The 26,728-nt window shown below is 42.5% G+C and overlaps 2 protein-coding genes across 2 annotated transcripts in view; one reads left to right on the top strand and one right to left on the bottom strand.

Moving 5' to 3' along the window:
- Nucleotides 1-26,728, top strand: part of ALDH1L2 (aldehyde dehydrogenase 1 family member L2) — a 38,966-nt gene that overhangs the window by 10,157 nt on the left and 2,081 nt on the right. Inside the window, exons 4-21 of the mRNA XM_063395729.1 lie at nt 2,023-2,188; nt 3,062-3,163; nt 3,717-3,806; nt 4,601-4,735; nt 5,121-5,246; nt 6,599-6,690; nt 7,497-7,644; nt 7,938-8,057; nt 9,625-9,752; nt 20,968-21,118; nt 21,863-21,933; nt 22,038-22,143; nt 22,507-22,594; nt 23,288-23,381; nt 23,650-23,746; nt 24,248-24,346; nt 25,079-25,244; nt 25,806-25,911. Coding sequence (XP_063251799.1) covers nt 2,023-2,188; nt 3,062-3,163; nt 3,717-3,806; nt 4,601-4,735; nt 5,121-5,246; nt 6,599-6,690; nt 7,497-7,644; nt 7,938-8,057; nt 9,625-9,752; nt 20,968-21,118; nt 21,863-21,933; nt 22,038-22,143; nt 22,507-22,594; nt 23,288-23,381; nt 23,650-23,746; nt 24,248-24,346; nt 25,079-25,244; nt 25,806-25,911 — 2,085 coding nt within the window. The remainder of the gene's footprint in view (nt 1-2,022; nt 2,189-3,061; nt 3,164-3,716; nt 3,807-4,600; nt 4,736-5,120; nt 5,247-6,598; nt 6,691-7,496; nt 7,645-7,937; nt 8,058-9,624; nt 9,753-20,967; nt 21,119-21,862; nt 21,934-22,037; nt 22,144-22,506; nt 22,595-23,287; nt 23,382-23,649; nt 23,747-24,247; nt 24,347-25,078; nt 25,245-25,805; nt 25,912-26,728) is intronic.
- On the bottom strand, nt 14,635-17,550 carry LOC134549779 (basic proline-rich protein-like). The gene is made up of 2 exons (XM_063395731.1): nt 15,541-17,550; nt 14,635-14,795 (listed from the first exon to the last, which is right to left on the bottom strand). Exons 1-2 carry the CDS (start codon nt 16,935-16,937, stop codon nt 14,774-14,776), a joined length of 1,419 nt encoding a protein of 472 aa, XP_063251801.1. The 5' UTR covers nt 16,938-17,550; the 3' UTR covers nt 14,635-14,773.

The following is a 26,728-nucleotide window of genomic DNA, read 5'->3' as shown; positions in this document are numbered from 1 at the left end:
AACTAGCTAAGTTCAGAAAAGGCTGAGAAAGATGGTCAAGGGTATAGGACAGCTTTCACATGACTGGAGACAAATGATGTAGTCTTGAGACTGGAAAAGAGGTCATTGGAAAGGACATGCTCTAGCTGTGTGTTGAGCCATGAAAGATGTGGAAAGGTGGATAAGGAATGATTGCTCATTCTAATCAAAACTCAGGGAGCAGCCAGCAAAGACATCAGGTAGAAGGATTTTTCCAAGTAAAGGAGGTACTTTTACTCCATGCCGTCTGTTATTAAATTGTGCACCTCATATCTAGAGAGCTCTGAAAGGATATTTTTATGAAAGAGAAGTTCATCAAGATGTATTTCACAAGAAAGTGTAGATGCAAACTCTTTCAGGAAGTCCTTGAGGTAAAGAGAAATTTTGCAGAAATGGGAACATATTGCAGTGTTGTATCACTGTGTCTTGCTCTATTTTGCATATTCCTTCTGCAAAAAGAATCTATCTGCTCCTGCCCTTCTCAGGTAAAGGCCATTGTCCCAAGGCCTTTAAATTAAGGTAGGATTTGGCCTTGGCTGATGGTTCTTGTTTCTCTCACCTCTCACCTCTTGCTCTAATCACTACTTTCAAATATTTTGGCTACAACCTTAGTGCTGATCAGACCCTTCATCCCCACAGGTATAACTAAGAAAACCTTTGAGAATTAGGCATGGCTAAACACAACCAGGTACAAACAAGGGCCCTGTGGTCCAGAGGGTTCCTCACTCGCTTCCTTTACAGTCTTTTCCAGCTGCTGTCCCTCTGTTATCAGCAGCCCTTTGTGGAGGGAGCTGGTGGGGGCAGAGGAGGGGGCACACAGTTGTTCTTACCTTGTCACCCATTCAGCATCAGAGACATTTGCTCATAAAACCTTCTTCTCCATGCTGAGGATATCCATTTCTTACTAGAGTGCTCTTTTGGAATTTTTCCATAATGAAAAACAGAAGAAATCCTGCTTAAATATGTGAAAGATCTGATACGGGCTAGCCAAACTTCTGTAAGACTTCACTTCTGTTATACCTGCCAACTTCTCCAGTTGTCTTTGGAGTTCATCCCTTGTTCAGCCCATATGTACTTCAGTGTACTTCACTCATTTTAATAATGTAGCTTTCAGTGCTTATCATTATTATTGAATTTTCCTTTGTATAAGCCAGAACCAGATGATCCTGTTACAACATGGACTGCTGAGGGAATACTTACATGAGAGATGTATTTCTTAAAATAGCATTGGTGTTTGAGTGCAGACAAATGGCTAAAACCATGCAGGAAATATTTTTCTCACCATTTCTTGTTGCTCCCTTAAACACACTTCAGTCTGATTTTCCATTATTCTGAGACACATGCCAAAGGAGAACTGCAAAATTTTAGGTGGCTGAAGTTCCCTTTGGATGCAGAGGAAGATTCTGAGCTAAATCAGAACATGTCTAATGTAAGCATTGCTATGTTCATGCACAACAGCTGAGAATCTGGCTGGATAGCCTTAATTCCCTTAATAACTTTTACTTAAGCAGTTGCTTATCCATCATTTTCCACTCTGAGTTTAACTCCTTTTCAGCTGCGTGATAAATGCACTTTCCTTGTTGACCTACAGATGAGCCATAAGGCTTAGCTAATTACAGTAAACAATCATGAATTATTAAGATAATAATCTTATTATCTAAACCATCTGTTAGATGGTTCCATCTTTCAAATTCTGTTTTAGCTGTTGCATACCTTTTGCTCTGCCTTATCATTACTAATACTTTAAAATAATTATCACAATGAACTGTGTGAGACAGCCTGGGTTCATCTGCAGCTTTTCCTGTGTCACTTTGTGGAGACCACCAATCAACAGTGTCAAAACTGTGGGTTCCTGACTGTGAAGTGAGCAATGAAAGTATAGCAAAGATTGTTAGGATTTTCTTTTCTGTCTTCCTGAAGAAAATGAGCGTGTAACACGTGAGTTAATATTCCTAACTGCTTTCATTTTGTCTGTATTTAGTGTAAGTCTTTTTTTGTACCCAGGACTTTAATTCAAGGAGATAAGAAAGCAGGATTTACTATTTTTTGGGCTGATGATGGTTTGGACACTGGACCAATACTTCTGCAGCGAGAATGTGATGTTGGCCAAAATGATACTGTGGATGACCTATACAACCGGTTTCTCTTCCCAGAAGGAATAAAGGCTATGGTATGTTAAGCTGTACTAAATACCAGCTTTTTAAGAGGAAAAGAGGTTGGAAGTAAAGGAAATATAGACAAGATGTATGCATTTGGAAAGACAGAGGTTGTGATACTCAGCCAAATCCTAGACTTCACTGTAGCTGGGCAGCTGCACAACAGCTGCGGATGTGACCTCAGAATATTTGTTGCTGACAGCAGGCAGAGCATATTCGGTTTCCACAGATGGCAAGAAGTTAAAATTGTTTGGAATGTGGCTCTTTCCCTAGGTTTCTTAAATGCTTTTACAAGACAAAATCTTTTAAAGGCTCAGCAACAACAAACAAATTAAATGTTATATTTTTATAATATAAGAAAAATATAATATAAGAAAAAAGGGAAGTATGGTGTTTGAAGCTCAGAATTCTGGTGGACTGGTTTTGGGTTTTCTATGCTTGTCTTTTTTTGTATTTTTTTAAAGTGAATAAATGAAAATGCATAAAAAATACTCAGCATTGCTCCTTAGAGATTTTTTTTTTCTCCCTCCATTTAAATGCAGAAAAAAATAAACTTTGCAGAAAGAAAAAGGAAAAAGTTGAATGCAATCATACTGAGCCACATTTTTGTTCTGGAGAATTCAGACAGCTGCTCTAAGTTTGGTGAATAGGTACTCCCATGAAGTTTTATTTAGGTTTAGGAGGTTATTTCTTTTGTCAAAGAAGCTCAAGGAAGCACACATGTTTAACCATGGCAGCACTGGTCCCTTAGAATTTGGAAATATTAGGTTTAGAAAAACCCAAACCAATTCACCTTGTGGCAGAAAGACTTTTCCTGTGATTCCTAAGTATGACTGAGGAAAAAAGGTGAACCAAGATAACATTAAATCTTTCCCTTTTTCATGTAGGTGGAAGCTGTGCATCTAATTGCTGATGGTAAGGCCCCTCGTATACCTCAGCCTAAAGAAGGGGCAACATATGAAGGGATCCAGAAAAAGGAAAATGCAGAGGTAGTATGAAGTAACACTGGATTTTTGTGCATAGCACTAGAAAAGTTATTTACTCAGATCACAGTAGCAGTAATATAAAATTAACATGAATTTTAACTGAGTTGTTTCCTCACCTCTTTTTCCTGAGATTCCTCTTGGGATGCATGTAAGGGAGCCCTAGGTTAAGTTCCGTTTTCCTTTTAGCAGTTACATGTATTTAGAAACTTGGTGTCTTATTTGGGATCATATACAGGCAGCTATGAGGCATCTGCAGTTTCAGTGGACTCTTAATAAGTCACCATACTTATGAATACAACACTGAATCAAGATCACTGTTTGCCAGCAGGCCATATGAAATTTTCTACCACAAATATATTTGATTTTAGGAAAAGGAAGTTTTGGCACCTTTCTTTCTAGTGCTGAAAAATAACACGGGCCATATAAGCAACAGATAAAAAATTAATTGAATTCCCGTATGAGAATTATTTTATCTAAGCACCTCTACTGCATTAGATGATCTTGTTTGTGGTTGAGAAGGTGTGGTGGTGCATCATGGCATGTCTTGATTTCCTAGATCTCCTGGGACCAACCTGCAGCAGCTTTGCACAATTGGATTCGAGGGCATGATAAAGTGCCTGGAGCATGGACAACAATAAATGGACAGGTATGTCTGAAAACCAGAAGAATATTCTTCTCTATACCCTCTTTTTGACTCTTTTTTATTATAAAATTAACAATATCTGCATACATGTATACAGAATATAAGTGGCTGTTACATTGGAGTAGCTCTAATTTGATGACTATATGTTTTGTGTGTATCTAGAACAGGCACCTAAAGAAATACACAGAACACAAGTCGTAACTTGTCGTAACTACTATACACAGTAGTTTTTTAAACACAGATTAATTTAATTTGAAGAAAGATAAGTACAGTATCTGGAAAAAAAAAAAAAAAGAAGAGAGACATGGTACAAAGCTACCAAGAGTAGAACCAAACTGTGCCAATCATCTTGGGAAGCAGGTATGCATTACAGTATAATACAGCCCATGTAGAGTGGCCAACATCACAGTATTGACAACAAAATGAAACATAGTGAGCTCTGGAAATAACAGTGTTTCATTTTAAGGAGATTTGGGCCTAGATAGTTTGCAGAAACAAATCTATAAAATTTTATAGAGTTGTCCCCTCACTCTGAGCATACACTGACAAAAGCTGTTCCCTTTCCTGCACTGGTTGCAGCATGCACATTGTTACAGCTCAGCTTTGCAGGTTTAGGCAACATGCAAAGTTTTACATGTTCTGAGTTGCAAAGATCTAGAAATGTTGTAACATGTTTTCCATGGGTAGGTAATTATATTTTATTTCTCTTCTATTAAAACTTCAAAATAGTATCATAAAATTCTTAAAATTTTACAGCACATTTGGAACTTTGCGCTTTTAAATGCATTTCTTTTTAGGTGGTTACTTTTTATGGGTCATCATTACTTGATGCTTCAGTGCCTGCTGGACAAGAGCTGACAATAAAAGGTGCTTCAAGACCAGGACTTGTGACAAAGAATGGTCTAGTCGTTTTTGGAAATGATGGGAAGATGGTAAGTGGCCAGTCTAGCAATGGCATGGATGGAATTCTTTTAGGAAGAAGGGCAAGTAGTGTGGAATTGTCAAGCTAGATAAATACAGATGCTGATGACTAACAGCTAATTCACTTGGAGTTTATCAATTCTCTACCATCCTATAGAAAAGACATTCATGTTCTGCTTTTCACTCCATCCATAATAATTTCCTACATGGAGTAAAATCTATTCATACTAGGAGAGAAAGACAGGCACAAGTGGCCTGCGCTAAATTGCCTGCATCGTATCAGCTTTCCTGCACATCATTTATTTCACTATTTCAATCTATTAATGCCTGAAAACTCTTCAACCAAGGACGTACTACCTCCGAAATAATTTAAAATCATATCCTCACATTTTTCAGGTACTAGTGAGAAATCTGCAGTTTGAGGATGGAAAAATGATCCCTGCATCTAAATACTTCTCTGCTGATGAAACAACTGCCCTGGAACTTACAGAAGAGGAGAAAAAGATTGCAGAAGATATCAGAGTAATTTACTAAACTGCTTTAGTGGGATATTATTCAGACAAAAGCATTACATACTTTTTTTTTGGCAAGGCACATTTTTTATTCATGCAAATAAATTTTTTATAAAATGTACTCAAAGTATATGGGGGTGAAGGTTTAGTTATTGATATTAATTCAGATTCAATTCAGGAATTGGGAATTTATTTGTCTCACTTTCCAAAGTTTCCTTTCAGATACAAGTGATACAAAAACAGTGAGTGCAGGAGCAGTAATGGTAAATATCTCCAAATGATGAAGGTGGGAGTGAGGAAAACTCACAGATGTGAGGTTTTCAACACTGGCAGACTGGGCAGTTCTTGGAATCCTTTCTTCACTGTGGTGTTAATCACTAGGATGTGCTCAGAATGGGCCTGTTGGACAAGCTCCAGGGAGTCTCGGAAATCTGAAAGCAAAAGGCAGCAGTTTTCTCACTGTACCTGTGTGCACTGTCTCTTCTGCCACAACCACACACAAGGGCCTGGCTGCCAGAGGGATGGAACAGCTGGTGCAGAAAACTCTCAGAGCCAGAGAGGAACTTTTCTGCCCTCTCCTGAAATCCATCCCTCTGTAGTGTCAAGCCACATTTGTCATAAAGTTTTGTGCCAGAGCAAATGAATCATAGATGTCTTCTCTTGTGCTAACTCTGCTGCAGAGTTATTAACTTTTGGCACAGGTCAGGCAGCTTCATGTACTAATATTTTAAGCTGCTGCTTCAAGATTAGCTTGAACCTGCTTGCAGCAACCTAAATGCTGCCTGGAGCTATTGAATGACTGAGAAAAATGTGAAAATAAGTATAAACTCATCAGTTGGTGACACTGCCTGCTAACTCTGAAACTGAGTTATAATTAATTGAAATATTACATTACCAGTTATTTAATTGTTTATTTTTCCATCTCATGCATGCAGCTTAAACTACATCTCAGCTTTGGCCATGTTCCTGAAATGCCATCAATCCATTCCTAAAGTGCCCCAGGCTGTCCTTGCCTGCACTGATGACACATTCTGTAATGCAATGGGAACTTATTATTTGGAGAATAAAAAACCTTTTGAAAATGGGCCTGAAAATTTTTAGCATTGCACCATTCAGGTTTCTTACCTGATTGGATAAAATTACCATGGACAAAATACTATATTTTGATCATCTAATTATACTGAAAAATTTCTTGTCTGACATCATGTCAGACTGTTTTAGACCCTCTTAAAATAACTTTGTGTTTTAAAAACCTTTGAAATAATATATGTTGCAGGCACGGATACCATAGAAAATACAGCTTGATAAATACTTTTTACTATTACAGGATTATTCATTATTGCCTCTGTTATGTATTACTAGGCTATTTGGAAGGGAATTTTAAGCAATGTTGCTGTGATTGAGGATTCCACAGACTTCTTCAAATCTGGAGCATCCTCTATGCATGTTGTCAGGTAAGAATATTCAGAATAACCAAATTGCAAACCCAAAGTTAAGGAAAAAAGTGGTGCCTTTAAATGAGTGGTGTTAAAAAAATAATCCCTCTATGTTTTTCAATACTCTTACTATTCCCTTTCTTACCTGTACTGTTAAAACATGTACAGTTCTTCTCCCAAAGTTATGAGAAACTGATGTAATCCTGCTCTTGTTACTGAAGGAAAATTCCCCTTAACTTCAGGAACAGCTTGCCCTGGGGAGCGTGGTGATGCTCAAACCTGTCTGCGTGCAGCCACAGGTATCACCAGACCAGGGGACTGACTGGGAACCTGAGCAAAGAATTCCCCAGAGGGAAACAGAAGCCTTTCACAGAAAGAATTGAGCCCATGCTTAAAGATGAACTGAGTTTGTCATGGCTTGGGTCACCTCATTTGCCTTCTTTTTGCAACACAGATCATAATATAAAACCAGCATTTTGAAACAAACTGATTATTGTGCTGATTACTTACCAGTCTCAATGTCCTCCATATTGGAGTAGTCCCAAATACTATTTTCCTATCAATATCTTCTTGTAACTGATTTTCAGAAGTTTATCTAAGAGTATTCCAGAAGTGACATTTTCTTTTTAATGGCATCCACAACGAAACCAACAGATTTCAGGAAAATGCATAACTTCTGTGCCCTTGTCAGAGAAACACACATACATATTCACATGCATACAAACTGAGGCCCAGTTTTGATCCATTTTGACCTTCTAATGGTTCAATTATCTAGAGAATTCTTTCATTTTTAATTAAACTTACTCCTTCTTCAAACTCTTTAGAATGCTAGAAGAGATCAGACAGAAGCATAGTGGACTTCAGCTACAGAATGAAGATGTATATATGGCCACTAAGTTTGTAGACTTCATTCAGATGGTTGTCAGAAAACTTAGAGGAGAAGACAAAGAGGAAGAGTTAGTCATTGATTACGTAAGACCTTTTATTTTGCACTTATTGGTTAGTCTTTCTTGGGTTTTAGGGGAGGGAAGATAATGCATTTTATTGGACTGCTTGATGCAATAGGAAAGCAAAGAACTACTTAGTTAGACAAACTTATATAGATTTGTATTTGGTTCCCATTACATTTTATTTCTAATAGCCACATATACAGGCTAAAATGTGTCTGGATATTTGCTGCAGATATCAAATATTTGTTAAGCTACATTAAAATATTAGTTATTATAAATTTAAAACAATTTAAATTTGTTGTTTATTTCACCCAGGTTTCAAAAAATATGAACAACATGACTGTGAATATGCCATACCAATGTTTCATAAATGGGAAATTTATAGATGCTGATGATGGAAAAACATATGACACTATAAATCCAGCAGATGGATCAGTAAGTAATTTCTAAATATGATTGATACCAGTTTATTTCATTGTTTCCACCTACTAAAAAATTTAAAACATTATTCAAATATTGCTAATTTTAAAACAATATACTAAATTGAATAAACTCTAGAAATAATTTTAAGTTTCAATTTACTTCACATTTTGTGTATTCCACATTTTTTTCCATTTGAGTCAAGCTGCAAAGCAAAAATAACCTACTTCCACTTCAATTATTACATCACTTTTCACACCCAGATGTGATTTCATTCTTGTTTAGCTTTGCAAACAGAAATTGCAGAAGTTTATTTGCTAAGGATGTGTTTCTTTTAGGATACTTGACAATTTCTGTCAGTAATCAACTTCTCTCTTTTTTTCAACTTTTTTTTTACCTTAGGGTAAGTTTGACATTAAAATATCCCTTTAAATTCCCAGTAAGAAAAATAACTTTTCAATAGGAAAACCCATACTGTTGCACTTCAGCCCTGAACTACCCAATATTGGTTGAGCAACTCATAATTGTGAATTATAAGTAAGAGAAGTGATTTTGATGTCCATGTCCATTTAATTCTGGAGTAAATAAAGTCTGCTGAAATCAATGACACAAATTACATTATCATCAGAAGTCAGACTCTGATACTTTTCCTGAAACTCATTATAGAATGGAATAAAAGTTGTAACAGTTTTGTATGAGGATTTGTCACATACAGGTGGAAATCTTATAAAAGAAAGGCTCTATAATATCATGGCTTAGACGTGCTGATCCAGCTGGGTGCACCTAACAGCTAATCTGTTTGTTCCCATGAGAAAAAATCATAGGAATGAAAGTCAGTTAGCACAACAATTTATTCTTGTGAGGAAAATAAGTTTTCACCTGCAAAAAACAAGAAATTGATCCCATGAGAATCAGTGAAGAAGATATGTAAACTATCCAGGAATAGAGCAATTTGATGGACATGTAAAATGCCATTTACTAACCTATGAACTGAGTCGCAAGAAAACCACTAGCCAATTGGAGTTGAACATGAGGTCTTTGAAAACTGTATAAAAATGAGTTAGGTGAGTAAAGAACTGGCTTTCCTGCATGAAAAAACTTAGTCCCGTTTGTTGTATTGCAACAAGGATTTACAATGTGTGTATTTATAAAACACAATCATCTTAAAATACTGTGTGTTTATGGTAGTCTAAGATAACAGAAGCTCCACTCCTTAGAAAGGGAACATGTGGGAGTTGTTTTAGCATGTTTAGATATTTGTGATACCACATATAAAGACTTCCAGCTTTTGTAATAATCACATTGGTTTTACATATGGGAAGAGAGATTGAGATCCAGTGGGACAATGCACCTTGCTTTGAAGAAGAAGAAAGCTTGATGAATTTGAGTCCCTGCAGCCTCCTCCAAATTCTGCTACCTCAGTTGTTTCTGAACTTTTTGCAGCCTGGCTCACCCATGGCAATTGCCACAGTTGAGGATATTAAGTATATGCTTATACCCAATCAAGAAGTTTGGGAGGAAGGAGTAACTCTCTGTGTCCCACTATTTCTTTTTGAGCTAACACAATGCTACCTTTGCACAGGTAATAGCCAGTGTATCTTCTGCCTCGCTGGCTGATGTTGACAAGGCAGTGGCAGCAGCAAAGGAAGCATTTGAAAATGGGGAATGGGGAAGGATGAATGCAAGGGAAAGAGGCCGACTCATGTACAGGTATGTAGAAGACAGCTCGCATTTGTTTCATTCTCTCAAATCTTGTTTTGTTTCTCTGAAAAATTGTTGTGTATGTTTTCTGAATGTGATGGATGTTCATAATCCCACTGTCAGAGGATCCAGACTAGCCATTTTTTCACCCTCTGATTGACTTCAGTGTACCAGCCTCAGGTCTTAGCTGACCAACCTTTCTTTTGGCAGAGAAGAATCTTGTGGTCTCTCACTGCCACCATTCTTTATTATTTATGAATGGAAGCAAAGAATTTGAGGAAAATATATTTTAAAATACTTGATATCTTCATTTAATCTATATGAGTTTCATTGGAAGGATGGAGAATTCCCTTGTAAACCCTGCCCTTCCATATAAACAAGGCTAAGCTTTAAAAATAGTCTACCTGAGTTAGGTAGGCAGAGATTTGACCTTGCTTAGCCTGCCTGCATGTGCACTACATTCAGTAAACATACAGCTATATTGCCACTAATTTTGAAGTAGACTGTAACTGATGCTAGATTTTTCCAGGATCAAATGCCAGCATCTGGCTAAAGACCCACTGTAGGAGATGGGTTATTGTTGACTGGAACGCAAAAACAACAACACGGAGGCAGAGGTCTGCAGTGAAAAGCTGCTCCCCAGAAAAGAGACCCAGCCTGTTTATTTATTTTCATTTTATAATTTTGTGGGTCTGGTAGCGGATTGGCTTCTGGGGTTACTACCCCTTCACCCCACTGGCCAGACCAGCTGTCAACCAACATTATTTTCAGGCTAGAAATATGTAAGCAAAGGACAGTGAACAAAAACAAGAAAGGTTGTTTATGTTCCGAAGTGTGAGAAAGTGAAAAACTGACCCCTAATATTGTACAGAAACTAAAGAACTGGTTCCATCTTATAAACAAGTAGAAGGCTTTAAAAATCTCAGGAAAACCAGGGCAACATATCACCCTTTTTAACTTTACAAAAAGAAAAAAGAAAAAAAGAAAAATGAACAAATTTACAAAAGGCATATATACAAATTCAACCACTTTCTGTGGAGGAACCATCAGAGTGACCACTCCCATCATCAGCATCTGAGTCATCACTCGAGGATTCATCCACTTGGCAGCCTTCAAGTTGATCACGGCCTCCACCTCGCCTGTTAGCCGAATTCTGCCTCTGCGGTCACAGGTCAGGACGGACACACTTTGAGGGTACCCAACGTGCCCCAGTATCTGTGGACAAGCACGCATACCCACGCCCCATAGTTATCAGGTCATAGGGACCTTCCCACTGCTTGGTGACTAAGTTTCGGACCCGACCACTGCTCGAGGCTAATGCACGTCATCCGAAGCCTGCAACGAGAGGTGATGATTCAAAATCACAGGGTTATTTGAGTTCTGCGGCACCGTAAGGTGGTAGATGGTGTACAAAGCCTTTGCCAAGAGACTGTGTGGGGTTTCACCCTGTATCCCCTGCTTTTGTTTCTGAAGAAAACGCTTGAGTGTACTGTGAGCGCGTTCTACAATCGCTTGTCCCGTTGGAGAATGAGGGATGCCAAAGTTGTGTGACACACCCCACGACAGTAGGAACTGCCACACCTGTTGAGAGGCGTAAGCAGGACCATTGTCGGTTTTCACAGGGGAAAGTATGCCAAGAACGGCAAAGGCCTGCCTCCAGTGGGCAATGGCATCGCGGGCTTTCTCTCCAGTGTGAGCCGAAACCCACATGACAGAGGAGAATGTGTCCACCGTGACATGCACATACTTGAGCCGGCCAAACTCGGCGACCTGGGTGACATCAGTCTGCCAGAGCGCCAAGGCCTTAAGGCCCCTGGGGTTAACCCCTGCCGGCAATGGCGCACCAAGAGCGTGACAGTCATCACACAACTCGACAATCTCACGAGCCTCAGTGGCCATCAGTTGGAACTGCTTCTGCAGTGTACGCGCATTTTGGTGGAAAAACCCACGCAATGCCTTGGCCTGCGCAAGTGTGTCAGGCTGAGGAGCTACCCACGCTGGGTTAGCCAACTTGTCAGCCCTCGCGTTACCTTCAGCTACAAACCCTGGCAAATTAGTGTGGCTCCGTACATGCAGAACATAATAAGGATGAACCCTGGACTGAATTGCACACCACAGGGCCTTCAGTAAATGAAACAAGGCAGGATTACTGACCTTCAAAACTGAATAACCTAATCGCTGTGCAATGTCGGCAACGTAGCGGAATCCGTGATCAAATTGAAGGGTGTCTGAGAAAATTTTTCGAATGCCATGACGGCAGCCCTTAGTTCAACCAGTTTAGCTGACCCGTCCTCATGGCCTTCCAAGACCTGCCATTCGGATCCATCCTGCCAGGTAACAATGGCTTTTCCTGTTTTTCCTGAACCGTCAGTGAAGACAGTGGGTCCTTGCACTGGCTCTTGGCTGTTTTTGGGTCGTAATGAAAATTGAGTATTTTTTGCCACTTGCAATAGCTTGTGGCTGGGCAGATGATAAGTGATCTGCCCTGAAAAACCCTCTAGAGCACTTTGCAGTGAAACGTTGTTCGCATAGCTCCAATCAAATTCCTCCCTCTGAACCGGGAATATGATTTTTGAGGGATCTGCACCCATCAATTGCAAGCAGCATTGCTGGCACTTGATTATCAAGTGTGCAATCAATTCAAACAACGCAGTAAACGTCTTGTGCGGCTGATGAGGCAGGAAGACCCATTCCAAGATGTGCAGAGGATCAGTCCAATCATCGTTCCATTGGCCAATGATACCTGTAGGATGTAAATCAGGAGTGGTGATGAACACAGTGACATCAATGGAAGGTTCAATATGGTACACCTGGTGGGCCGAAACAGCTTGCTGCACCTCCTCCAGCACTTTTTGTGCCTCAGGGGTCAATTTACGAGGTGACTTTAAATCAGTGTCCCCTTTCAGCAATTCAAACAAGGGAGACAGTTGTGCGGTGGTCAGTCCCAGGTAAGGACGTAACCAAGTGATGACACCTACCAGCTTCTGAGCATCATTCAGTGTCTTTACCGATTGCACAAACTGCACCTCTTGGTGACGGATAGTCCGTTCCAGAATTTTGACACCCAAATATTTCCAGGGAGGTTGTTGTTGTACCTTTTCTGGAGCCACCTGCAGCCCATGTGAATGCAGAGAATTCAACAACTGAGGCTGTATCCTCAGCAGCTCATCCTGGGTGGGTGCAGCCACCAAAATGTTGTCCATATAATGATAGATGTGAGCGTCAGGAAACTGCTTGTGAACTCCAGACAAGGCACGGGCCACATACCATTGGCATAATACCGGGAATTGCGCATTCCTTGAGGCAGAAACTTCCATTGATATCTCTGCGCAGATTCGGCATTGTTTATTGTAGGTACTGTGAAGGCAAATTTTGGTCTGTCATCGGGATGCAGAGGGATTGTAAAAAAACAATCCTTCAGATCCACGATGAGGACCGGCCAGTCTGCGGGAAGCATGGCAGGCGATGGCATGCCCGCCTGCAATGTCCCCATGCCTTCCATCACGGCATTGACTTTTCGGAGGTCTTGCAGCAACCTCCATTTCCCAGACTTCTTTTTGATGCAAAAGACAGGAGTGTTCCAGGGACTGGTAGATGGTTCCAGATGCCCCTGGTCCAACTGCTCCTGTACAAGTTCATGAAGGGCGACTACTTGTCATGAGAGAGGGGCCACTGATTCTCCCAGATGGGTTTGCCCACCAGCCACTGTAAAGGAGGCGTGGGACACTCTGCGCCCTTCATCACAGTGGCCCCCATCAAAAATCCGTCCCCAGTGGCACCCCCCCACATGATCAAAACATCCTTCCCCCAGAGGTTCTTAGCAGTGTCTGTAACATGAGGCCAAACCCTGGCCTTCTGTCCCTCCGGGTTGGTGATGACCACGGGATTCTGGCTCACGTAGCATTGCTGCATTCCTCCTAAGCCTGCAACAGGCGTCTGTACCAGGCTCAAAGGCCACTGCGGAGGTCAAGCCGCCAGGGAGAAAATGGTCACCATGGCCCCGGTATCCAGGAGGCCACCAAGGCGAATCTCCGACGGCGTTGCACCAGCCATGGACACAGTACACACCATCTCAGGATGGTCTTTGGTCAGAACAGCAGTCCAGTGCACTTGAGGCGGCCCAGTAGAGCCGAAGCCACCATCACCTCGTGACCAGTCCTCCGTCCTGGAAACAGAAGACTTAAAAGGAACAAGTTGAGCAACTTGTGTGCCTTTTGGGATAGTCAGAGGGGGGTAGGTGTGGAGACCCTCGTATGAATCTGCCCTGAAAAATCCACATCAATCAGTCCCAGGTGCACAATGATACCCTGAATGGTGGCACTGGACCTCCCCATGAGGAAGGCACTTATGACATCACCCAAGGGACCAAAGGCATCCAGGGGAACCTTGTGTATTTTGTCCGAATCAATCACGACAGATTCAGCTGTGCAGACATCAACACCTGCTGAACTGCGGGGGCTGGCTGCAAGCCTGCCGAGCAGATCTCTATTGGTTCGGACTGAGGCTGAGGCATTTGTGTCGGCACGCGCCTCGCCTTCGTGCTCCGTGTCGTGTTTCCCGAACCGATCAATGAATGACCATTCACGTGCACTGTTGCCTTACACGCATCCGCAGCGTGATTCGGCCTTCCACATCGTGCACAAAAGAACAAGACAGCCGTAGGCTTCTGCGCCTTTCTGCCCTGTTTCCTCCTGGCCCGAGCACCCCTTTGCTGCCACTGCACACCCTGAGGAATGATCCAGGCGGGCTGTACAGCAGCAGCCGCAGCCGGCTGCATGGCTGCAGCCACAGCTTGTTGGGCCGCCATAGCTACCGTCGGTTGGACGACCGTAGGCACAGCTGGCTGTACAGCTGTAGCCACAGCAACCATCTTGTGGCTGGGAGGGGTCACCCTCGCACAGGCCTCAACCATCTGTGACATGGGTGGATCCCCAGGAAGAGCTTCAATGATCCTCCTGCAAACAGCATTGCAGTTGCTTCGAGCAAACAACTGAAGCATGAGCTTAGCCGCAGGATCGCTCACCTGCTTTTCAACAGCAGCAGTCAGCCTTCCTGCAAAGCGGAGAAAAGGCTCATCAACTCCCTGGACGATTGTTACAAAGGACTCCTGGGGAGTAGCCAGCTGTATTGTCTGGACCAGGGCTGCCATGCCTGTTTCCTGGCACTGCTCCTGGACCAAGGGCTGAAAACCAACCTGTCCGTCGGCCCTGGCATAATTGCCTGTTCCCAGTAGCATATCAGTATTAACTGTATGCCTAGGATCGGCCGGATCCAGTGTCATGTTCTGTTCCACCACTCTGGCTGCCAGCTGAGTCCACTTGTACTCAAAGAACTCATACTCAACTGGTGGAAAGAGGGTCCGAGCTAGGGTTCTTATGTCAAACGGTATTAAAAGATTTGAGCTGAAAAACCAGAGGATCTGCATCACCTCGGCAGACCCCAGACCATACTTCCTGACTGCATCACGCAGCTCTGCCAAGGCCTGCCAAGGCAAGGGTTGATGAGTGTTATGAGTAACACCCTGAAGGATAGAGAAGGCCTGAAGACCCCCGGATGAAGCAGCAGAACCTGCCATATCCTGCCCTGTGGGTCCCACAGGGTTAGAGGCAGGCACTCGGCTAGGGACTGGCTGAACACTAGACACTGCAGGTCCAGCACCAGCAGCAATACCAACAGGGCTGGAGTACACATCTCCAACCCCCAATGAGTCTTGTGCACCAGCACAATCACCCATTCGTTCGGCCTTAGCTCTCACTTCCCCCCAAAACCGCTCGCGGTCTCTCGGGCGTACTGTCACCTGACAGGGGGGAAGTGTCCACCAGGCTGCGGAGGAAGAACCAACAGTGCGGGGCCCTTTACTCCTATCAAAGACCGGCTGCATCCCGGCCGTGTCCCGCTAGCGCTGAACGTAAACACCCCGGCGTCCGCAGCCGCCGCGGCGCTCGCAGCGGGAAAGGGAGGGGGAGCGGGCCCAGCCGCTGACACCGGGCCCGCCCCAGGCCCCGCAGGGCTGGAGCCCGCCTGCAGCGCCGCGGCACCGGCCGCCGGGGACCGCTCCAAGGGCTCCGCGGCACACACGCATCCCGGCAAAGCCTGACCGCCCGGGATCGATTCGGGCGGAGACGGCAGCAGCAGCTCGGCCGCCGCCGGGGCCGTCCCACCTGCCGCCGGCAACCCGGCGGAGCCGGCCGTTGCCACGGCTGGCGTGGGCAGAGGAGGGCCTGGGACCGCCCCCAGAAGGGTCCCAGCGGCAGGGCGGACACCCACAGCAGGCACAGCCGTCCCTGCGCGGAGCGGGGCTGTGCGCCCGCCCGCCGGGGCGGGGTCCAGCGAAAAACCCACCGGGGCCCCGCCTCCGGTGGCGTCCACGCCCCGCGCGCCCTCAACAGGCGGGGCGGGCGGAGAAGTGGTCAGCGCACCACGCCCCGGGGCCAGCCCGGACGCTGGAGCGGGCTGCGCCGCTCTAGCCGGCTTCACCGGGCACGCAATGGGCGTGCCACAGCATGGACACCACACCGTGACTGAATCCCGGTCAAAGAACAGTGGGGGCCGCGCCCCTGGGTCGCCGTCCCCCTCCAGCGCCGGAAAGGCATGGAGGAGGGGCTCCTCCGTCCCGCCCCAGCGGCGCCCTGGCGCAGGCACAGCCGGGACCGGCCCCGGGCTTGCCGGGGCCCCGCTTCCCTGCTGCCCGAGCAGCTGCGAGGGGCCCGGGGCGCGCCCCGCCCCCCGGAGACCCACACCGGAGCCCGGGGGAGAAAGACCCCCCGGCGCAGCGACCGGAGAGGGAGGGGTGGGGGTTATCTCCCTGGGGAGCTGAAGTTCGGGTTCAGACAATAGTTCCCGGTCTGACAGAATGACCCCGCCCTCCTCCAGCCCCCCGTCCCCATGCGGGATGGGGGAAACAGCCCGCGAGCTCTGCGAGCTGGGAGAGGCTGATCTCAACGCAGCCCCCTCAAACAGCTTCAATTGCACGAAAAGGCGTGCTATTTCCACATCATATTCCGTTTCGAGCACTTCCATGAGGCATTCTCCCAGGAGGGACCACGCCTCTGGACGGAGCGCCTCATCTGGCGTGGGAAAGAACCCACGCCCTCTGCCCCACTCGTACAAACGGTGAAGCTCCTGCCGAGACACCCGAGCGTGTTTCCGCTCCAACAAATCCCCCCAAAACTCCAACGCCTCGGACTCCTGCATACCAGCACAGGAGTAGACACTGGCACCGGTGCAGTGCAAAGCAATTTGCCTAAAAACACCGCACAACAGGGACGGAGGGAAAGGAAGGATCTCACCAAACGTCTTCTCACACAGACGGGGTCATCAGTTGTTGACGGGAACGCAAAAACAACAACACGGAGGCAGAGGTCTGCAGTGAAAAGCTGCTCCCCAGAAAAGAGACCCAGCCTGTTTATTTATTTTCATTTTATAATTTTGTGGGTCTGATAGCGGATTGGCTTCTGAGGTTACTACCCCTTCACCCCACTGGCCAGACCAGCTGTCAACCAACATTATTTTCAGGCTAGAAATATGTAAGCAAAGGACAGTGAACAAAAACAAGAAAGGTTGTTTATGTTCCGAAGTGTGAGAAAGTGAAAAACTGACCCCTAATATTGTACAGAAACTAAAGAACTGGCTCAACCTTATAAACAAGTAGAAGGCTTTAAAAAATCCCAGGAAAACCAGGGCAACAGGTTATGGTCTGTAGTGGAAGAATTGTCCTGTGCAGAAATTCAATAAGCTGATTCCAACATTTACCTGAGACACTTTTATCTCTTTTTTGTTATCTGTCTCACTGTGTCTAGTTAATTCCTGCTTCTTATTTTTGTCTGTTCTATTGGTTCAGAAGATAAGTAGAGGTTTTGTTGAATTAATGATATTTTAATGCTGAGGTTTGAATCTTGAAGGGGAAGGGGTGGTCTTAGAAAGATGGTAATAATGACTAAATAGTGTGAGCATGATACTGGAGGCAGCTAATAAAACCCCAATTATTATAGATTCTCATGTACAGTATGATGCTTCTCACAAGCGCAGGGAGAACACTGTCTTGCAAACTTCATGTGACTAGAAGCATCAGAGCTTCCCTATAAAGAAAGCCTCTTTTGTGGGATATATGAAAAGCTTTCATTGCTTTTTCAGGTCTAAACATGCAAATGAATGAGTAGACATGAGTAAAGAAGCTAATTTTTCAGATTGCTACTCCTGAAAAAATGCCATGTTTTACAAACCATTGCAGGAATCTTAGCAAAAAATAATGAAAGCAAAGCCAAAAATTCTGCTTATCTTATAGAGTGTGTGACCAGGTCACGGAAAAAGGCCTGCAGGACTCTTACACAGTTAGTAGTCATCACAAGAGAAAATGGGCAAGTCAGAACTGAACATTAAATACACCTGGTCACTTAAGTTTTTCACAAGTGTTCACATATTCAAGGCATGCATAAACTTATGTTTAATTTGTATCAGGAATGTAGAGTGCTTAAGAGATCTGGTTAACTCTGCCCTAAAGAGAAAATTTTAAGGTCTGAAAACTCCTGCTCTGTTTTACACTTGGAAGATTTGCAAGAAACCTGTATTAGGTATATAGAAAATACAGTTCTCCTACATTGCGTAGATTATCCCCAGAATAAACCTTAAGCTTTGCTTAAGGAACTCGTTCTCCAGGATAAAACACCAGAGTGTTTATGTTGCAAACCATTCTCAATGCATAAAAGCTCTCTCTGGACCACCTTAATTGAAATAAGGCCCCTCCTTCTCTGGTCTCTGTTCAAACTGGAGATTTTGAGCGTTCAAACAAAGATAATATGTGTGTCATTAAAGCTTCTAGCTCTGCTGCTTTGTCTTAAGAAATTATTAATAGAAGATATTGAGCACACTGTATATGGAACCTTCTTCTTTGTCCCTGACATGCCCAAATCCATTCTCTTACACAACACTGCCAATGCCCTCACCTGTAGCTGGGTGTAGTGGTTTTGGTTCTCAAATTTGAGATTTCCTGGCCAATGCAGCAAATAATGTGGTCAGTTGAGTGCTGGCTAAATGCCAGGGCAGCCACTGGAATTATTTACTCCTTTTCTGCTGTGAGATAAGATTAGGAGAAAAGGAGGCTCAAAACTTTAAAGGGTATAAAGAAAACTTTATTAACAGAACTAAAATAATAGAAAAAAAATAATAAGGATCAGAATAAAACCTTCAGAACACTTTTCCTCCCTGCACAACCTTCTTTTCTTTCCTGCTGACAATGTACAGAGACAAAACCTGGGATTTAGATCATTTTACTACCACTAAAATTTCATCAGTTTCATCAGTTTTTCCAGAAAATTTTATCAGAACTTTCATCAGTTCTCTCAGGGAGAGAAGTCTCTCTTCCATGCCATGGAGACTCCTCCACAAGAAACAGTTCTTTTGTGGCTTCAATTTCCATAAATAGCAGCCACCCAGAAATCTGCAGATCTGCAGTTGTAAAGTCCCCTCCATCTCATGCAGCCTTCCCACAGCTGCATTCATGGGCCATGTCAAACTCATGGAATACTATTTTGAGGTTGGGCTGTTCAAAAGAAAAGGTTCTCTTCATCTATCTCTGAGATATTTTTCATCTCTGAGAACAGAGGTCTTCTTTCCCTAGGGGCAAAGGGTCTTCTCATTCTCATCTCTCTGTTCAAACTTCTCATGAGATCACAGCTACTTCAACATTTACTTGCTTCAGCACAAATACCTTTGCTCATGTCTACAATTTGAACACTCCATTCCCCCCTACTTTTTCATGAATTACAGGGATATTTAAGAGTATTATAGTCCATCTCCATGGCCTTACTAAAAGAATTTCAGGCCAAGGCTAAGGTACCTCCTCATTCTCCTTCCATCTGGGATTTGACTCTTTCTTTACTGACCTGGGTGCCTTCATGTTGTCTCTCTACGTGTCCTCATTCTGTCCTTTTCTCTCACTCAAGAGAGGATCGATGTTGCCCGGGGCCTGAGGATGGTCATGGTGGTTTCTGCCGGGCAGTGGCTGAAGCAGTCACGATGATGAATTTCAGGGCACGCTGGGGCTGTGCCAGGATCTCAGGGGGCCTGGCCAGAGCAGTGGTGGCCGCTCTGGCTGCATAGCTGGTCACTGGCCCCTGCTTTGTTCAATTTCAGCCGAGGGCTGATGGCTTCCCCTCCCCATGCCCAGCGAGTTTCTGGTGAAACTCAGCAGCGGCAGAATTTCAGATGAGCCACGGGCTGTTCTGGCCATACGCAGGGTGGAGGGACCCAGCCCGGCCAGCCCTGCAGCACAGGCAGGCCCGGCCCGGCCCCACCGGGCCCGTGGGCCACACGGCAGAGCGGGGCTGGCCCCGTCGGAGCCCTCTTACCTGGTCAAGGACCAGAAGTAAGAGAGCTTTTCCTGGGGTTTATTCATTTTTGACATGTGTGCTCACAGAGGCGTGTTCAGCTTTCTAGTGGTTTAACAAGGTGTCAGTATTCAAAACTAGTCACTGATTGGTATTGTCGGGCACGGAGGAAACTGCCAGCAGATTCTCTTAGAAAATCACTTCCATGACTGGCTTCTTCCCTGCTCACCAAAAGTCAATTAATAGAAAACCAGCACACTGAGGCTCCAAGATACGCTTAAAACAGGCATTAAAGACCGTTTCCCCAAATCTCTGCAAATGTTTTAAATGGCCAGAATTTACAGAATGGAAAAAAATTCACAGGTTTCACATCTAGTTTTGAGTACTCTTTACAGGGTCACAAATGCACTTTTTCTTAGCTCTTAAAATCACACAGGAACATTGATTATATGTCTGAGTACCAGATCACAGAAGGAAGCTGAAGAGAAACACTAATGCATGTGAGATAATGCAAAGGACTGAATGTAAAAATTGCTTGATGCAAACGGACTTGAACAGGGGACCACTAAACTAACAGTAGGGCCTCTTTTGTGCAAGTGTGCAGATGTATTTTTGAGTTATTACCAACTTAGTAATACTTTCTACAGTCTTACACCTCAAGTGAGTTTGCACTGTTCATGTATTCATCCAGTCTCTACTACAGTCAGTATGAAGACATTTGCAGACTAATGAGCAATTGTTCAATCCTTTACTGCTGTTAAGGAGTGGTGGCACCACCTCCAATTTTAATGGGAATGCTATTTTGATTATGCTTCTTTGCCACACCTAATATAATTTTAGGCTGTCAGTGGTTAGATGTCATTTCCTTTTGATGTGGATTTTTGACATTTCTGTTAAAGACTTGCAGACCTGATGGAAGAACATCAAGAAGAGTTGGCGACAATAGAGTCTATTGATTCAGGAGCTGTGTACACTTTAGCTCTGAAGACTCATATTGGAATGTCTGTGCAAACATTCAGATACTTTGCTGGATGGTGTGACAAAATTCAGGTAAGTGAATATGTAAAAGAAATGATCAATGGCAGTGCTTCTTCTCTACACTTCTTTTATGTTGTTATTATTCTGAAACAGTGCTAAAAAGTAGTAAAAGAAAAAGGTAACTGAGGAATCAAAAACAAATGCAAAATCAGCATTTTACCTAGAATGGGTCTCCCTGTCAATACAAAACGATAGTCCACCTCCAGCTGGAGAACATGGATTTCGAGTGTGGCTCTAAATATCTAAGAAATCAGCTGAGGTGTCACAGTGGGTATACTTGCTTGGTCAGCTCTTGATTATTTGTGGGACAGAATGTCACTGTGCTCATCATGCAGGTAAGTGCAGAGACTTGTGCTTTGCTGTAGTCTCACCTAGTGAGTTTGCTTGATGGCACAGCGCGTGGCACAAGTTCAAGAGCATTTCCTCCAGTATCTTTAAGACCAATCAAGAATATCATCCAGCTTTTTTTTGTTCATCAGACCCTTGCTTTTTGTTCCCCCATACTTTTTTTTATCTGTGCTGTTATTTCATCCAGCTGACAATCAGGACTTGATTCCAATGTCCACAGTAGGAAATCATACATTAAAAGCATCTGTGCTTCTTTCCCTGATGCAAAAATGCTTGTGGTTTTGAAGCCTACTCTGTAGCTTTCTGAAACATACTTACATGGCAAATATATTTGTAATAAAAATTATAAATTTAAATTATAATTTAAATTATAAAAGTATGAAGATTTGTCCCTCTTCTGTATTTTAGGGTGCTACAATTCCAATTAACCAGGCCCGGCCAAACCATAATCTAACATTCACCAAGAAAGAGCCAATCGGGTGGGTATCACTTTTTCTTCTTAGTGACAGTCTTGACATGCAGAAATGCCATTGAAAAGATGCCATCAAATATGTAATCTTTCCCTGTTTTTCCCCACCTGAAGTGTCTGTGCAATTATTATCCCCTGGAATTACCCACTGATGATGCTCGCATGGAAGAGCGCAGCGTGCTTGGCTGCAGGCAACACTCTCGTACTCAAACCAGCTCAGGTAAGAGCAAAAAGACATTTACAGATGGCCCAGATGCCCCTGTTCAGGCAAAATGATTTAGGCAATGTAGCAGATTTCACCCATAAGTTGATCTGCCATAAGTTGACTGTGTCATATATTTGAAAGTACATTTGTAGTAATACAAACTGCCGTGGTGATACAAAGTATTGATTGACTCCAGTTTGGCTCCGGTGCTAATCTCATTTTCAAGAATTAATTATTATCCACAAGAAGCCATCACTTCTAATTTGCCAGTACTGTAAGAAGGTGAATATTGTAACCAAACTAAGATGTATTGAATGTAAAAGGCATCATCATGCATTTGATTAAAATAAGAGACCTAATCTAAATGTTTCTACTTAGGTCACACCTCTGACTTCCTTGAAGTTTGCAGAACTCTCAGCTAAAGCTGGATTTCCTAAAGGCGTTATAAATATTCTTCCTGGTTCAGGTAAAACTTCAACTCATCCTTTTTCTGGGAGAGATAATGCTAAAACTGGTAAACTTCTTCACCTTTTGGAAGATGTATTACATGGATATGTTCATAGGTACTAGGCTTGCATCTTTTCATGCAGCAATTTCACATGTTCCCAGAAGAGAATTGGAAAAATATGGCTTTAGTTAGTGGTAGGAGCTGTCAGCCTACACCCTTTACAAATTCACACAATTGACACTAACACTCTGGAAGAGAACGTATTGAAGAGAAACACGTTTCACTAGATTGTAAAGCTTCATTTTTTTTTCCTAATTATATCTTCAGTTATGACTGTGAGACCTAGAGCAAGCTGGTAAAATGCATATTTATAGTATACACTGTGTTGCCTGATGTCACAATTTTTCTTCTTCCCCTAAAGGAAGAAAAGTGACAAAGTAATTATATGGGTCAGGCTTGGTTACAAATTAGATTATTCCACCTGCAGTGGAACATTCAGAAGCTCTTTAGTCCAGACAGATGGGAGAATTCGGAGACACTAATGAGCTCCAAGTTTTTTGTAGTCATAGGAATAAATCTGCAAATATAAATAAGGATGTGATACTGCTTTTGATTTGTGGTGTAAGCTCCTCCTATGTTACAGTGCTGCTGCTGGAGCAGTAAAAATTGTCCGTGTACCATCCAGTTACACTGCTTTCCTCACCCTGATAGGTGGCTTAGTGGGACAGCACCTCTCTGAACATCCAGATGTTCGCAAAATTGGATTCACTGGTTCAACACCAACTGGCAAACAGATCATGAAGAGGTACTCTCAGCAAAAGATTCATAAATAAGCCCTGCTTACTCTGGTTCTGAAGTATCTTGCTGGATATGTTGTGCATGTAGCAGTAATGAAAAAGCATAACTACATATGTTTGTTTACCACTATGTGGAATTCTACTAAGTCACTATTGGACAATAGATGTGTATATATTTTCACTAGTTATGATTCAAAGGAAATAATGGGAAAAGATCTTAAAAATTGGGTTTACGTGACTATTTTGGGTTTATATGACTATTTTTATTTTTTACAGTGCAGCTGCTAACCTGAAGAAAGTTTCTCTCGAACTTGGTGGCAAATCCCCACTGATCATATTCAGTGACTGTGAACTTGACAGAGCTGTAAAAATGGTGATGTTAATTTGAAGTAAAATTTATTAAAAGCCTTTGTGGTACATCCTCACAGAATTGCAATATTCTTCTTGACTTGCCAAAAAAAGTACCAGGGATTCTTTGCATGAAAAACCTTGAGATCTGTTAGAAAATAGACTCAGATATTTCTTCATGCCAGCAAAATTTAACTGTTTGTGCTGTCCCAAAAAGGCAGCACTACAAGAAATATACATTAGAAATTACAACAAAACAAAGAATTGAGCTCCCTATTGCCATGTAGGTTTTAGTTCATCAAGCAATCAATCAATCAATCAATCATTTGTCAATTATCAGTCATAATAATTCACCTTCCCTACCAGCCATATTGTGTTCAAATTTCATAAATATGATGTTGCATTGGTGATGTCCTTCTTATATTAAACTTCTGGGGTCACAAACACTGCATGCAACCTAAGGGAACAGAATGGAAGGGAGACTGATCAAAATGCATATAAATATTAATGTTTCTTTCCTGATCAGGGTATGGGAGCAGTATATTTCAACAAAGGAGAAAACTGCATTGCAGCTGGCAGGCTGTTCGTGGAGGAATCAATTCATGATGAGTTTGTTAGAAAAGTGGTAAGATATTCAAGGACTAAAGTTTAGGCATATGTTTTACTGTGGCTGAATGATACGCTAGTTATATAGACACTTGTGTTTCTTATTTTCAGTTGCTTAATTTCTCATTATGGCTTATAACAGACAGTGCTTCTTCTCAGGAACATCTTACAGGGTTAAAAGGTAGCACTGAAGGGAGATATTTGCATCAGTAATGCACTGATAAGTGACAGTCAAATAGATACTGTACCTTCCGTGATAGTTCATATTTGACTAGGAAAATAATATTACAAATAATTATTGAACTCGGGTCAATGTGATTGAAGAAGGCTTCTGTAAAGTTAAAGTAAAAAGGAATATTGGAAGCATAGCTAGAATAATGCAAAGGTCACTATTAAAAATCCAATAGTTGCCATGCTGTGCCACTGGAGAATTCATTTATTTTGCTTAAGAACAGGAAATCACTGTCTTAAGTCATTTACCACTGATAAAAGTTAACATTTTATGTGCCTATCTTAATAGCAGCAGAGAATATACACATGAACAAAGCATCAAAAACTTTCAGAAGTAATTAGAGATTATGAAACAAATGACAAAGCCTCATTTTAAAAAGAGAGAAGCATTATATCTAAGAATCCAGTAATTTCTTAGATGCAATCTTCATAGCACTAAAAAACGCAGCATTCCAAATTTCTGGTCACTTTAACAATACTGCTGTGTTATGTAACTTCATTTTAATTGGATAACCCATAGGTTGAAGAAATAAAAAAGATGAAAATTGGTGACCCACTTGACAGATCTACAGATCATGGTCCGCAAAATCACAAGGCACATTTGGAAAAGCTGCTGCAATACTGTGAAACTGGAGTAAAAGAAGGAGCCACTCTAGTGTATGGAGGAAGACAAGTACGTAGACCAGGTAAAATACTTCTCAGAGATATTTAGAACTTTTACACTTTATGCAAGAGCTGTCACAATTGTCTCAGCTGTATTTTGTGGAGTTGCAGAATCCTGGGAACAGTACCAGGTAAGCCCATGATACCACAGAGCTTTCAAGTCCCATATTATGAGAAGTTGTGCAAATGAAGTATGAGATCTTTATTTAGATATTACAATCAATCTTCTTGTTGGGTAGAAAGAAAAACAGTGGCCTCTGTGACTTGCTGGAACTTTGTCTTCCTGCTGTCAAGAGCACAGGGTCTTCCTCAAGGACTGTCACCTGGGCTATGGCCCACAGACCTTCCAGCCTGGCAGGGCACAGTACATGTTCTCACTGATCAATCCAGGCCATTCTTTTACCCTTTTGTCTGCCATTTCTCTTGAAGTGCATGGATTTCCACTCATACTTCATTCATATCTATTTTCTATTTCAAGTTGCAAGTTACTTATGACCTCAAAGCATGGGACAGAAATGGCCTGCACAACAGCAAATCCTTAAGCACTTTTACCATGCTCAAATGCTGCTCTATCCTCTCTTTAGGTTTCTTCATGGAACCCACTGTATTCACAGATGTTGAAGACCATATGTATATTGCCCAGGAAGAATCCTTTGGTCCTGTGATGGTCATCTCTAAATTTAAAAATGGGTATGTTCTCCTCTGGTTACTGTTAGAAACTTTATTTTCCCATTTTCACCCTAAGCGAAGAAGTAACAGCATACACAGTATTTTGTTAGACCAATCTGAATACCTGGTAGTACTCAGTGAAATGTTTTAGAGACGTTTGTGTGGTAATTGCAACAGCTTGATCAAATTACAAAATGTGTATTTTTCCTAGTGGAACTACTTTTCCCATTACAGACTGCAGTGTTTTGTATTGTGTAACACTGGCACATTACTGTTGCAAATGAAAATTCCTCTCTATATTTTGTAAACTGTCATTTCTAATATCTTTCATTCCAGATCATAAGAATTATTTAACATACAGATGAGATTAAAACCCTACATAGAAACTTCACATAAATATTTCCATCAGGTTTCATCTTCTGCAGTTTGATAATAAAGTTAAGAACCAGCCATGCAAATAAACCTTCACATCCATAAATTCTGCAGTCTTAAGGGACTTTTTAAAATACTAAACTCCTATTGATTTTTGAAGCTGTATGGAGATGAGATGCAGATAGAAAATAGCACTCTGGAAATGGCCTGAAAAGTTTTGTGCCTTGATAGCAGTTCAAATTCTGCTTTTGTTCTGCATTAACTTGTAAAGCTGGACAAAATTTTAGCAAACTGATTCATCATCTGCTGCCATACTCTGCTTTACGGGCATTTTTATATTGCTCTAATTCCCAAGTCGTACAGTAGCAACATTTCCCATGGTATTTCTCAGTGTAGATATTAACCTTTGAAATGTGAAGTTATGAGCTTCACAAACTTGAAGCAAGGATGAATTTCCATGGGTCTG

The sequence above is a fragment of the Prinia subflava genome, chromosome 4 (genome assembly GCF_021018805.1).
Source record: "Prinia subflava isolate CZ2003 ecotype Zambia chromosome 4, Cam_Psub_1.2, whole genome shotgun sequence".
NCBI classification, from domain to species: Eukaryota; Metazoa; Chordata; class Aves; order Passeriformes; family Cisticolidae; genus Prinia; species Prinia subflava.
Note: the sequence above shows the minus strand (reverse complement) of the source record. Positions and strands in the feature narration are given on the sequence as shown.